Raw genomic sequence first — 15,885 nt, 5'->3', positions numbered from 1 at the left:
AATTGTTTAGTATTATCTAGTTTAAATACTTGTTTCTTACCATTAAGGCAATTTTAACAGTAAACTTTAACTTAGAGGTAGTACTTAATGTTACATCTAATTTTTTTCGTAGAAAAACATCTTCTGTAACAATGTTAGTATAACGTGTTTAAACTTTAAAGTTATTAGTAGTAAATCAGGTTAAGTTTTATTTTAAAGTAAAAGAAACTATCTGAATTCTATTTTGTTCTGAAAAATTTTTAGAAATAATACTACTTGTCTAAAATATAAAAATACAACAAGTACAAAGGTTTTTAAGCTAACGAAAATCAATTCATTATAGCAAAAACTAGCATTAAGATCTAAATTTAGTTAGTAGAATGTGTCAAAAAGGGGTAGGTTTCTAATGTGCACAAAGACATTTTTGCACGGGTTTAAAAATCTTTTTGATTTCTAAGTTTTTCAAGGTATTTTATCTTTTTGTCTATCATTGTTACCTCTAAGCCTTGGTCGGTAAATGTTTTTATTTTTTAGAAATTTTCTATTTCTTCTAAGGGTTACGGGTCACAGTGATAGTAAATAAGAAAAAATAAAAAATTGCTATAAAATAACATTAGCATAAATAATCACTCGATTTTATTTTGATTGTCTTTTGGTTTTATACTTTCTTTTTTTTTTATTAACCTTTTTTTTTTACTCTCGTGCAAAAACAACCCTTCGTGTTTCATGCACAAGCGTCTTCGTGCATATTTGACCCGTCAAAAAGAATGTCTTTAAATAAACAATAAGAAAAGGTATAATAATCTGTAATATTTAAATCAAATTTGAAAAATTTTTTTTAAGCTAATAAAATAAAAGCATTAAATAATAATATTTAAAAAAAAATCTTAAATTTAAAACATTTTAAAATAATTTTGTTTTTAAATATAACTCAAAATAAACGTAATAACACTTAAATCAATTAAAAAATACTGATCATAGAATTGCCAATTTTAATTTAACTTAGGTTTTGAATATTTTCATGGTTTAAAAAACTTATTTTTTAGCTTCATAAGTTTTATATAATGTAACTTTTTTAATAGTATAATATATACTAATACGAAATTTAATTCTCTTGTAACATTAAAAAAAGTTTTGTAGTTAATTTAAACTTTATAGGAAGTAGTTACTTAGAGAATCTTAAACGTTTATTATTTATGAAATTTATTATTTGCTATAAACTGTAAACTTTATTATAAAATAATAACTAAATTAGCCATTTCATATTTATCTTAAGTAGATTGATACAAATCTACTTCTACAGCTTAAACACCTCATAGTCATATAGAAGGTTTTATGTTGGTCAAAAACAATGTTTCTTATTAGCAGGTACGTAAAAACTGTTTCTTCAAACTGAATTACTTAATTACATGTCATTGAAAATAATTATTTTATCTTTAACATAAATAATCTGTTGCGCTAATAACTTTTTTCATCTTTGCATAAAGAAGAAAAAAACTAATAGCTGCTGTTTTAAGTTGACAATATCATAAAAATATTTGTATAATGTTTAAACTGGCCTCACAACGAACTAAACTTTCATAGTTTTGCCATGACATTAAAATTTAATATTCTTGTTAATATGGTTCATTATTAGCTTTATTAAAAAGAAAATATATTTTTTAGCTTTAGAACTTATAAAATAGAAAACTTGTGCAAACTAATGAAAAAATTGTTTTGTAACTTAAAAATTTTTTTAGCAGTAAAAAGCTAAACAAAAGTTTTTAAATAAACCTTTTAGTTAGAACTCATTTAGGACTTAAGTTATAAAAAGCTACTTGAAATAACATTTAGTTTTTTAAAAAATATTTGTTCTCAACAAATAAACAAAGGCGTTAAGTTTGTTTTTGTATATGTAGTCAATTATTCTAGTAATAAATGTCAAGTTAAGCTATATACAAATACATACAAACACCTAATTGTAATTTGGAAATAAATCAAGCTTAAAGCGTCAAAGTAAAATATGTATTAACTGTTTCGCATGTGCACATAAACTTTTCAAGTGTTAAGTAAATTGTGTCGATATAAATTTATAGATGTGGTTTTTCGTTTTAAAACTTATTTAGATACTGCATACTTATTTTATTCTCATTAAAAAAAACACACGGTTTTTTACCTAAACTTTGATTTTATAATCGGTCAAAAATTATATAACTCAGCTTGTAGGACAAATTTATTAAAAGTATAATCGATTATAAATACTATACAAACGTTTTTGAAGTTCGTATGTAAGTGATAAGCTTACAAAAAAAATCAAGTCAATTATCAATGACCGTTAGTATTAATAAATAGATACGTAGAGAGTTTATGTTAAAATAACATAAGTTTTGAATAACTATTTCGTTTAGACTAATGAGCTTTATTAATTTAAATTGTTTATTGCAATAAATACACTAATCAAACAGGTTGTCTTTAACTGTATGTACAGTTTCAGTTGTTATATTTAACTTTCAACACCTGGTGTAATATTATTGTAACTTGCTAAACTTTTAAAGTTCTTATTTGAAATTATCTATAAATTAACTTCAAAGCCTTTAAATAAATTTTAAAAAAGTTAATCAACTTTTTAGAAAACTTTAAAGATAAATTCATAAGTTTGCACAGTACTTTTATAAAGGTTTAAACTGATTTCTCATTCAAAATTTTGATGTAGATGCGAAACTCGTGCCTTAATTTATTACAGGTCAAATTATTTTTTAAACAACTATGACGTCACATTTGGTACATTGTTCAGATGTGACGTATAAACACTTAATGGGCATTGAAATTTGTAACTACAGAAACTGATAAATGAAAAATAACTACTTAAATTTATGTTTTTAAGTACTTTTAATTTAACAAACCTTTTATAATTCGAAACTGTAACGCATCGAACATTTTTTTGTGTAGTTTTTATATAACGTTTTTGTGCTAATCGATTTAAAAATTAAATTGTATACTAGAATTGATAGAAGTATATGGTACATACTAATTTTGTTATACAACTTTAGGCTAAAACATAACTAAAACGTTTACAGTTGTCATATAAAAGGTGATATTTTTAAAATAAATTTAAAATACTAAACATAACATTTTAATGCGACTGTTTAAGTTTTAAAACGTCAACAAACTATAGATTATCCTTGTATACTGTTTTCAAAGACGACTAAACACATCTACCAAAACTGATAAAAGGCATAAAGAGCCTTAAGAAAGGAATAAAAAATTACAAGCATTATGATAATTTGAAGAATTCAGAAAATTTGATAATTTTTTGTTAACAAGAAAAGCAATTTTTCAAGAAAAAGTTTATGAAAATAACAATTACTCGTCATATAATTGTATCATTATCATGAGAAACACACTTCTAAACAAAAGAGTTTAATCAAAGTTTTAATCAAAGTTGCTTGTTGGCATTCTGGTTATTGATTTAGGAAAACTGGAGACATTTAATTGTAACAATAAACAACAAATTCAAACTTTAAAAGTTAAAATCTCAGTGCAAACAAATAAAAAACTTCCAAGAAAGCTTACACGCGAGATTACTATTTGCCAAGTCTGTACAAGCGAAAATACGCCAATAAAACAAGTCGTAAACCTTATAATGTAAAGACAATGCAAATAAAACTTGTTTAATCTCAAAATCGTAAATCTAATCACGTTCCTTGACTTTACGACGTATTTTCTCAAAAAATTAAATTTACGACGTTTGAACAAGTTTCTTATAAAACACTCAAGTTTAAAGTTTATCACTCAAATACAATTTTATTGAGTACAGTTAACTATGAAGTTTGTATCAGTAGCTTTGGTTTTGGTTTTGTTGTTGAATTTTTCTGATGCGACTTGGCAGAAAAGGAACAATGAAAAAGTAATTCTTAATATCTTTATTTTTTAAAACTTTTAAATGATTTTTTGTTTTGTCAAGATCAAAAGTAGTTTAGTGTAATAAAAATAGTTTCAGTAAAAAATACAATGTTTGACAAAATAGTTTAAATTTTATAGCTAAAAACAAAACTTAGTACTTCTTTTAAACGTTTTGTTATAAATGCGTAAACTGGTTTTAAAATAAATGCTTTCATTTTTTTCTCAGATGTTACTAAAAATATATAGGACTAACTAATAATTTATAAAAATAACTTTTGACTGAGTGGCGATTTTAATTAAAAGTAAATCTGGGTTAGACCAGATGAAGGTTTCTCATATAAAACAATGTTTCTTTTCACAGCTTATAGATGTGCTATATTTAGGAAACTTATGAACGAAAACCCTAAAACATGTTAGGTTCAAGCGGTTAAAATAAAAATAAAATAAGTCGTAGCTAAAACAAATTAGTATAATTACTTTGTGATTAGTATAAGTTTAGCTAAAAAAACAATATTTATTTACCAACAGCACTGGCACTTAACACCGGAAGCAAAAGCGCAACTGAGGAGGGCACTGAACCAGTACATCGACACTTTATGTTTCTCAGAAGATGTCCACAAGCAAATCAAGTACGGAGTTTGCAAGCGAGTTGGGAAGTACGACTACAAGAGAAGTCCCACTTACAATAAAGGTGAGTATTTAAAATCATGATAATAATAATTTCAAATTGTTGTAATTCTATGATAGTTTTAGTAGTAGCTAATAAATTAGTATGACTGCAACAGAAGTCCTACTTATGATAAAAGGTGAGAAAACTTTTGTAATTTAAAGTATTAAAGGTTATCAGGTTAAACTTTTTACCGATATTACTTTCAATTGTAAGCATTTTTAAAATACTTTATTTAAGTTTTGTAAAATGTAAAGTCTTGTAAAAAAATTATACTTATTGAAAATCTATTGTTAGCTATTTAAAATACTTCATATTTAGTACATTAAAAGAGTAATTAAAAATTTAAAACATTAGTTCTATTTACAATGAAGTATTATTATTTAATTTTTATTATCAAAAAATATGTAGTTAAAACAAAAATTCAATAAAAAGTGAAAAACTTTCACTTAACTTATAATTGATTCTAACACATACTTTTGTGGCACTATTTTGAAGTAAACACTCTGTCTGTTGTTTTGGAACCGATTTTAGTTTTAAAAATATTATAAAAGTCTTAGCTGATTCATACACAAGATAACTTAAAGCATATTTGAGTTTATTCTTCTGTAACACATAAAATTGGTATCTGTTAGATAACTAAAGATAGCTTATAATAATTTAACGCTAAAATATTTTTATAAAGAGTTTATGAATAGTAAATGTTGCTTGAAGAATATTTCTATCAATTGTAGCTCATCAATTAGTTTGCTTAAAGTAATTTTACCTAACTAACAAAATTAATAGTGGCTTTATAGCTGTTTTACAATGTTTAATCTTAAAAACTTGTATCAATTTAATGGATATATATTATTTCGACTACCCTGCAAAGAAGTTTTTATCCATTGGTATAGTATACTAATTTTTTTTTTATGGCATTAATTAAATACCAAACTATATAGAGTCAGCAAAAGTTTTGATTTATTACATACATTTTTTGTTTCAGTACGACAATTAAAGTACTGAAACTCTTCAATAACTTTGTTTATAAATGTATGGTTTTTAAACCGTTTAAACAATTGTTAAAGCATTTTCCGAAGCGATAAATTTGAAGCATTTTATTAAATAAATCAAATCTTTATTAAAAAACGAATATAAAAACTAAAAGTATGCTTTTATTTTTTATTATATTTGTTTAAGATAAAAAGATTTTAATAAGTATACTTTAGGTAAAGTATTAGCGATCAATATTTTGTCGAACCCTAAAAAATTCAGAAGTTTACGTTTTGTAGCATATACTAGCTTTATTTTATGAGCTATAAACAAACCGTTTACAGACACAGTATCATAAAAATAAGTTTACTATAGGTTATTAGCACATACTAAAAACTTTCAATTCTATAACAAGTAGTATTTAAATTTTACTGTTTTTTATTACACTTCAACATACTTAAAGTATGGTAATACTTTAGTTTTGTACTTATGTAATTCTTAAGTCATGACCTTTATCCCGACTTAGAAAAAAAAGCAGGTAACAATTTTATAAAACAACCAATTAATAATCAAGTTTTTGTGATTGTTTTGATGTAGGACAATGTTAAAGACTTAGTCACTTAGTAATAATAATAATACTATTGTTATGTTAACGTTTTTAAAAGCTAGAAAATGATCACAGAAAAACTTTAAACAAATGAATCTCCCAAGTTTTAATAAATCTTTTTGCGATTAAACGTCATGCTTTATCTGTCTTTTATTGACCTTTATGCACAAATTAATTTAGTAAACAACTTTATTTAAAAAGGTTTTTATATACACCAAGTGTAACAATTTACTTATGGTTTTAAATATTTATATTACTTAGAACTCATAGCAACATATACATATTTTTCAATCTAATAATTTTTTCAGTTTCAGTATACTCGAGATGTTCAACCTGCGATTCTTACGTGGACCCAATGTGTGAACTAGACTGCCCTTCACTTTAATGTGCCACAACTATTTTTTGCAACATATTAACAATCACTATGAATATGATTTTCGTTTTTGATGTTTAATTCTATCATTTAATTTTAATTATGAATTCGATATAACCAACTTAAATGAACAGCAATTACAACAGTGTTACTTTTATTAAACTTTCTACTGAGGTTTTCTTTTTTAAAGTTTATGCACCTATTTGTTTTTGTTGTTCACTGTAGTTTTACTGTGTTTGCGATAGCTTATGATTTTTTTTCAAAACAGTGTTTTTAAACGTCTTTTGGTCAAATAAAGTCATTTCATGTGTAGAATTTGTTACTTTTTAAATTTGTCATATTATTAACTCAATAGGTGAATAGAAACAGACTAAATCATTTAATTTGTAGTTATTTAAAAGAACATCAAATAGCTTAAACTTTTAACTCATTCTATTAATCTTTTTTACATACTGTTATTATTTTACCACACGACGCGCTAAAGAGTCGACATGTATAGAAATTTTTATTTCGAAGCCACAATAGAGAATTCGTAGGAATACGTCGAAAATATTTCATAAAAACCGCCAACGGAGATATTGAAGTTAATGACACGCCCTACGATGATACGTGCATACTTTGAAATGTCGTGGTGATTTCGTGAAGGTTGATACTGTATGAAAAGTATTAAGAAAATCAGTAAATTTAACTAAAAGTGTGCTAAGTAGGTTTCGCAATTGTTAGAAACAGTAAAATCAAAAAAAAAAGTTGGATAACGCGCAGTTGTTTATTAATAAACAGTTTTTTTTCTAATCATCAGGAAAATTATCAATACTAAAATTACAACTGAATTGCTTAATATACACAGAATAGTTTACAAGTCCTTAAGATCTAAAAGATTAAGAGATAATAAACAACTTTAAGTCTTATATTTAACACAATCAACATCTTAGTTTGATTTGATTTTTTTATCGTTCAATGCACTTAATTTTCAAAGAGTTTTAAATTTTCTTATATTGTTCGTTTAATACTTTTTTAAGGACTTTTCGTCGATTTTAAAATATAGTTTTGAAATAAAACAAAATTCATCTTAGAATTATTTGTATTAAAAAAAGACTCAATTCATAAACTTGATGTTTTTATGCGTGATATAAGCTAGGATATAGTATTAAATAAAATTTGAACTGTAACTAATGTTTCGAGGTTTTGATTGTTTAGTTATAGTATAAAAACAAAAACTAAAGCAATTTCTTATACTGACTATATTACGATTTAAATTTGTTTTTTATTAACTATAAAACTGTTTCTAATAATTAACAATTAAGCAAAACATATTTTTTAGCTTTTTTAAAGCTTATTTTTTAAAAACAAAGTCAACTCATATAACATTTAACATATAAAACGTTATAAGTTTTTCTTATAAAGTACTTTTGATATAAATTTATTTCCAAAAAAAAAAATTAATTTGTTAAGATTTCAAAAGTTGAACAAAAAGCTTATTGTATGTTTTATGTAAAGCAATAATACGTTTTTACTATTATATTTAAAGTTAAAAAACCTGGTATTTATTCTATACTTCTATTACTAAATTCAAACTACTTAAAATAATATTTTATTTAACTTCAACCTATAAACCGCAAATAATTTTTTACATAACTATGTTTTGCACACAAATATTTCAAAAACGAAGTTAAAATTATTTTTTCAATTTATATATTTTTGAGATTTGAGAATTACGATAAAATTTTCGAGGTAAACCTAAAACTCATAAAGTAATAAAAATTGCTTAAAAACCTAACCTAACTAATTTGATCAGTGGACTTTTTTTGTTTACAAATTTTCAACAACTTACTATATAATTTAAAAGTTCAGCCTAAAGAACCCATCTATAAAAGCCTAATTATACGTATTTAATTCTTTTTTTTTCTTATAAACGCTAATTTAGCATTATTTTTGATTAATAATAATCTTTTAATAAAACTTACTTAAAACCCGAATATAAGTGATTTTTAAATTAAAGTTTAACCAAAACATACTTGTCAAGATTTAAACATAATTTATACATACTCAAGATGTACTTAAGTATTTTTATACTTGTTAAGCATACTTTTTAACGATGTACTTAAGTATTTTGACTAAATGTAAGTACAAACCAACTGTATTAACAAATTAAACGTTTTATTTTCATTTTTAATTATTGCTTACAATGCTTGCAAGTTTTTATATAATTGAAAATTTTGTAAATTAATACTTGTGTTTACTTGCTTTGGATAAATAGGTTTGTACCTTTAATAATTTATAGTTTGTTAGTCATTACTAATTTAAACAAAGTTTATTTTTGTCAACATCAAACTAATTTATTTACAAACCGTTATATAATTTAAAAACAAAATAATATGTATATATGTTTTTATTTATTTATTCTTATTTAATTTTAAGAATCGAACTATCATTTCATTAAACTTTTTAAAACAAGACTGTTCTTACGGTCTTTATTACGTGATATTTACAAGTGATCTGTTATGTATACTAAGTTGAATTATTAAAAATTTTAGAATAGTAAATACCAAGTGAATATTAAATAGAATAGTTTGAAACAAAAAAGTTAAAGTTTTCTTAATTCTCTCACACACAGCAAAAACCCAAGTAATTTTTGCAACAAGTGTATATTTGTATAAGCATCTTCTAAGCCACTTAATAGTTAAAAGTTTTGACTTTTAACCGGAGTGTCAGCTGTAATGACGAAATATTCAAAAAGCAAAGTTGCTAATGAATAATGCATATGAGATATATACCAATTTAAATATTTCATGCGAAATATATCTAGTTTATTCTCTTAACTGTTTATCTTTGAGTAAACAAACACCGTATGAGGTTCATGAAAAATATCAAAGTAAAACTGTTTTAGAGGTCTAACTTTGTCAAGTTTTCTAAAGTAAGCACTCAAAATTATATTAAAATTCTGACAATAAAAATAGTTTACGGTTAAAGAAAGCTTACAATAAGCTTGTCATATCTCAAGTCAATGATTGGTAAAAGCAACTGGTTTTAGATATTATATAGCTAATAATTTCAACTTTACTTTTTTGTTATGTTTTTTGTTGTGTAAGAAATACGTGATGTAATCGAAATAAAACATATTTAGATTTTACAGCTTGTTTGTATCTTCAAGTAGAATTTTAAACTGTGTGTTTAAAACTAAGCGTTGATTTTTTTCACTTAACTGACAAAATTTAATTTTTGTAAAACTAGTTAAACCCTGATTTTAGATGTTATAACCATTTGTGAAGCATTTTTATATCGACATTTATTTATTAGCTTAATTTCAGAACAGTTCTATCTCAAAATACACAAAGTTTACAACATAACTTTGTCAGTTTGTTACACGTTTTATGTTAAAGCTGTGTTTTGAGTAGAATAAAATTATTTTCGTTAACTTCGATAAAACCTAAAGTTTGTTAGGACAATTCATAATTTTTTAGATTAATTTTAAAAGAAATCAAGTATAAAATTATAACAAAATTTAAATAAGAGTTTAAAGTAATCTCATAAGTTTTTATTTTCAGACCAGAGTTAACTCAAGTGTCCAATAAATTTAAATCCGGTTTTAGAGTTTAAAGCTGACCCTGAACGGAAACACCAGATAACTTAAAAAAAATAGGCTTAAATTAAATCCCCTAACATGAAGATTATACCAAGCTTATCTTACGTATCGAAGCCAATTTTTGACTCTTACGGAAGAATTACAAATCGATAGGTCGAGTTTGAACACAAAAGTTTTCCTGTTAAAGTTTAAGCTTGGACTAATACATACTAAAAAAGTGTTTAAGTTTAAAATTTTGCGAAAAAAGTTCATTTTTGACCTTGACAAGGACTACATACGATTGATCGAATCTCGAATGTTTGAACGCTTCAAAGCCGGCGTTTAGAGTTGTAAATAAATAAACAAACATATAAAACTGAAAGCAGGTAATCCGAGAGAATTGTTCTATTTCGAGAGAGCTGCTACATACCACCGTTCTCTCGTTTTTCTCGATAACACGGTAGCCCCAGGCGGTTTAGCGAGGTAACGTCGAGGCATTGCGATGTAAGGCTGTAAGATATTCGATAAAAAAATTGTTTTAGTTTGCTTGTTTATTTAGTTTTTATTAAAGTCAGAAGTTTATTAAAATTGTACAAATACTATCACAAGTGTGCTGCAGAATTTTAGGAATAATAATTTACGGAGAAACTAAACTTACTTTATAAAATTATTTTCTAAAGTGTTTATTTTATACAGCAAGTCGTTTATTGTAACAAATGTGAAAAGTGTACAGTGTTTTTTTTTTTTATTTAAGCAAATTGGTAAAAAATTGAGTACTTAACAAAAAAATTATTCTTTAACAAGCAGTACTTTTTTATTGTTTATTTTTCTGATGGACAAGTTTACACAAATTTGTTTTTCCAAAAAAACTGCAAAAGTTTTCTGTTTCTATGTTATACACAATTTTTTTATTAATTAAACGGTCAGATATAAAGCTTATTTAACACTTTACTTCATTATGTTCGAAGTAGTCATTTTAGCTTGAGGCCTTTTTCCAAATAAAATGCCGAATTTTATATATGCTTTGTGGAATTTAATGAATTTTTGTTCTCTTTTTTTTGGTAATTACATTAGAAGGGTGTAGTCTTTTTTAATGAGACTTTGGAAAGTAATAAGAAACTTTTAACTTGTTTGTTACTTTTTAAGTAAATTTATTACTTTTTCTTAAATAAATCTGATTACTACCTTTTTTACATTTTAGAACTTTAAATGTTTACATTTTGTTTGTTTGAATACAATTTATTTTATGATTATAAGAAAAATGTTTAAAAAATTTTACCGTTGGTATATTTAGAAAAGTAGTTAGATATAAGTATTTTTAGGTATTTAGCTTTTTTCCGAATTTTTAGTTAAATTTTGTTGAAGACAGTCTGATAAGAAACTAACATCAGTTTATATTTTATAAACTTTTGTTATTTGCTACACTTATTTTTTGAACTAGAAAACAAACCTTAAAACAAAGCAAACTTAAATTTTTTTAATAAACTTTAAACAGATTTAAAATTTGTTTGATACTCAAAATTTACTTTTGGAATTTTCATTTTAAAGTTACAAAATCTGAAACAAATTTTTATAGGTTAATACAAACTTGTTTTAATAAACTCAGTGTTTTGTTTTTAAAAAAAATAAAATTAATATCTTACTTAGATGGAATTTTGTTTTAAAGCTTTTAGTTAACGTGTTAAATTTGAATATAAAATTTGCTTGTAACAGCATTAATATAATACAATTTGTTTATGTGTAAGGCTTGTTAAAATTAATGATTATAGTTTTATTATTGATGTTGTAAGTTTTAGGTTAACCGTTTTCTAATAAAAATCCTAGCGAAGCAAGTTTACTAGAATATGAAACAATAAATGTTTAAAGTACTCTTTTTTTATCAATTTAACATGTGTTTTTATGTGTTAATTTTGAAACACACAAAAACACAAGTTAGTTTAATTAATAACGAATTGTGTGAAAAAAGTTTATAATAGTCTTCGGTTTACTTCTTAGTCATTATTTTTGTTGTTTTCTTCTTATTTCAAGTAGTTACATGTTCAAAAAATATTTATTTTTTAAGAAGATATAAGGTAGAATTTAATTAATATATGTTTGCTACTACGTATAATTAAACATATTGTTTAAAAATGGTTTAATATGAAGGCTTAGTAAACATAAAAGGTTTCTAAACTAAGCAACAGTTACGGTTGACTTTATACTACTTTTAGCTCGAGTTTTGATAGTGTAAATTAATTTAATTGTTTTAAAAAAAACTTGTTTTATTTCAGCTGTGTTATTTTTCAGTGTTTTTATCGTTTGAGAGTTCAGGTTAAAACTTCCAATTTAATATTACTCTTTTATTAATGAGTAATTTAAAAGTAAAGTTGAGCTAAAAATAAAAGATCATTACAAATCTGTTACAAGTTAGTTTCTAAGCAACAATTAAGTCGCTAAACATTTTTGTTTGATTAAATCTCAAGCGTTTTTTGTTACTAAGCAAAATCAAACAACGAAATTGCAACGAACGCAAACTATCGAATTATTTAATTTCGGTTATATCAAAGGGAAGTTCTTCTTACTAGAAATTGTAAACATTTAAATTGCTTTTTCCCACGAAGACTTACACAGAAGGGTTTTTAACTACACATGAGTTTCATTGATGTTGTAATAAAAGTTTTTAGTTTAACAATATAAGTTTTATTTTTGTGATTATACCTTTTAGAAGTTAAGCTTTTAGACGTACTTTATAACAACTTTCATAATTTCAAAAACCATAGTTTGCTTTTAAAACTTGAAAATGCTTGTTTTTCTACTACTAAAGTTAAGTCTACTACAAAACTTGGTTTTTATTGACTTATATTACTTTTTTACTTAAAAGTACACTGAAGCTAAAATATCAAATTTACTTTAGGAAAAATTGTTATATCTTTTAAAACCTTACAATTTTATTACAACACTGCAATATCCAACAAGTATACTCAAACAACCACACTTTTAAAAGATAATTTATTATATACGCAGAACTAGGTGTTATTATACTGAAGACAGATTATCTATTCATGGTTACAAGATAATCTATTTTTTGTCGAGCGCAAAATTGCGTCGGTTTATCTTGATAAAATAAGTATTATTTATCTGATTTTAACTAGCACAAGCAAACTTTTATATTTTGTACAGCTATTCCATGTACTTATTCAGTTATTTATGGGATTTTAAAAATACGTATTATAAACAACCTCTAATAATTGTTTTAATTAGTTACAGTTTGATTATAAGTTTAATGTCAAGTTCGTTTTAAGCTTTATAAAGATTAATTACTGTATAATCAATAACTGTTGAGTTTAAAGGAAAATATATGATAGGTAATGTGTAAAAGTGCAAATAAAAATGTTTTGAAAGGGAACAATTTAAATTTATATCAATAAACTGGGTAGGTTTTTTACTATCTCATTTTAATTAAGAACGGTGTTTTTATAACCCTGGTTATGTAAATATTACTCAAAATCATGTAATTACAAATACGTAATTGTCCAGTAACGTATTAGTTCGACATTTTTTTTTCCTTTTAAAGTAAAATCATTTGAAACTTATAGTTCAATGTAATATTAGCATTCTCTATTAAATTCTGTTAATTTTTTTTTTTGAATAAAAACCTTAGGTATTTGGATTTAAAAAGTTTTTGTTTAATATATAACATATATCTAAAAAATTAAAAAATTTTTGTTATTTACTACATTTAAAAAAAGGTTAATTTTTTTTGCATTTTTTTATTGAATCTAACAGTATAAAAAGAAACATTTGTCTTTAACAACTTCTATAGCTAGTTAGGTTAGTTTTAAAAAATCATTAGTTTTTATATTTAATGTACACTTAACAATTAAAGATTGTAGTTTGTTTATCTTTGAATTTTTACAGGTGAACGAAAAAATGTTTTAAATTAAATGCACCACAATTAGTATTGGTTATATTGAAATTAAAAATAAATCAAAACTTTAATTTTAACGTACTAATAGTTCCAAGGAAAGTTTATTTATGTCATTAATAACAATCGTTGTTTAAACCGAAACTAAAAGTGATTTTTTAGCACACTAAACACAATCTTAGCTTTAGTTTTAAATGTGCCTGAGGGTTAGCAACACAAGTTAAATAGATTTCAAACGGTTAAATTTCAACAAACAAACAGATTTATTGTTTTGAAAATTTCATGCTACTTCTTATCTTATGACTTTTTGAGTTCTTTTTGTTTTTCATGCTATTTTTTGTCTTAAGTGAGAACAGCTGTTATTCATTTTGACGCTATCTTCTTTATCTTTTAACGCTGAGATTTTTTATTTCTAGCTTTTGTACACACACAATTAAACTGAAGGTAAACTTTATTAAGTTTTTTGAGTGTCACTTGTTTATTAATCGCTTTTGTCACCGAAAACGATTTCTCAAGAATTTACTAGTCGGCTTTTTGAATTTCAGTTGCTTTTGTTTGGAAAACCTGTCTTGAACTTAAATGACTTGTGCTTAACAGTGCTGTATAAACTAAATAGTAGATAGATAAGTAGACTTGGTTTTTTCACATAAAAGTGTCATGAAAATTTTTAGTGTTTTAAAAGTTTTGTGTTTTATATTACTTTATATTGTCTACAAATACAGTACTGAAACAATGTTTAGGTCCTAGAAAATTAAAACAAAACTTTTATTTTGATAACTTCTATCTTATTGTTTTTTTTTTTTGCTTTTTGATTATGACATTCTTCCAGTTGCTTTATATTACAAAACTTTTGCTTACAAACAGATTCGGAAATAATCAACAACTTTTGTAAAAATCTCGCGAATTAAGACAAAGAAAAATTTGAATTTTCTTGATGTTCTTTCTTTAAAATTAGTTTAAACTTGTTTTGTTCGGTACTTATTATGTTTCCATAAAAGTTGTTCAGCTTAACATATTACTTCATTAAGTATACTGTCTGAAAAGATTTTTTTTTTATTACCCGGTTTTTTGTCTTATCGTAAATCTCAATTTTGCTTTTATCTAAAATATTTTGTAAATTACTACACTTATCGAAAGTAAACAAACAGACAGTAAAATCCACAAAATACAGCTTTTTGTCTTTAAAAATATTTTTAGGTTTAGTTTTATTTACATGGTTTTACATAGAACCTCCTTTAAATTTTGTTTTTGTTTAAAAATTTTTTAACAACATTTTATTTTCTCTATTTAGTTTAAATAAAATATAGCGTTTTAGTACAACTACATACTTAAATGATGTAAAATATTTTCAAAATTATTAATAAAATACTAACTATACTAACTTTTATTTTAAATAAATAAAAAATTAATAATAAGCACACTAACTATTTTTCAGATAGAATTAATTTAATATTAGTAAACAATGAAAAACCCCCCCACAGTCATGGGTAGGCGGGCAATAAGTTTACTTCTCCTAACTACAATCATTTCGACCATATATGCACAAAAACGTTAGTTTATATTCAGAATTTATTGAATATAAAAAGTTAAATCTAAATTTTAAAACTAGTATGTACCCATGTTTGGAAAAATATTTGCTTGTTAGTTTTCACTTAATAAACAGTTCTACTTAATTTTTGTTTGGAAACAAAAACAAAAAAGTAAGATTATTTTTTAAAGTTTGTTTTTTTTTGATAATACAGCACGTAATTTAATAAGGCTTAATTTTAGAATAAAAATTTAAACTGTTTATATATATACAAACAATATCGGCGTATACATTTCTACTTACGTACATTTGTGCAACAATTCAAGAATGAAGTCTTTATTTGGTTTTGTAATTTATGACTTATGGTGTTTACCTTAAAAGACCGAAAGTAGTTTCTCTCTCAATAAACCA

The 15,885-nt window shown here is 24.2% G+C and overlaps 1 protein-coding gene across 1 annotated transcript in view; it reads left to right on the top strand.

The window, feature by feature from the left end:
- Positions 1-2,286: 2,286 nt before the first annotated feature.
- Positions 2,287-15,885, top strand: part of LOC145843269 (uncharacterized) — a 43,588-nt gene continuing 29,989 nt past the window's right edge. The window contains exons 1-2 of the mRNA XM_082950733.1: positions 2,287-2,292; positions 4,390-4,552. Coding sequence (XP_082806859.1) covers positions 2,287-2,292; positions 4,390-4,552 — 169 coding nt within the window. The remainder of the gene's footprint in view (positions 2,293-4,389; positions 4,553-15,885) is intronic.

The sequence above is a fragment of the Thalia democratica genome, chromosome 8, assembly GCF_965202585.1.
Source record: "Thalia democratica chromosome 8, ktThaDemo2.hap1.1, whole genome shotgun sequence".
Lineage (NCBI taxonomy): Eukaryota > Metazoa > Chordata > Thaliacea > Salpida > Salpidae > Thalia > Thalia democratica.
This window is presented reverse-complemented; position numbering and strand designations above follow the sequence as displayed.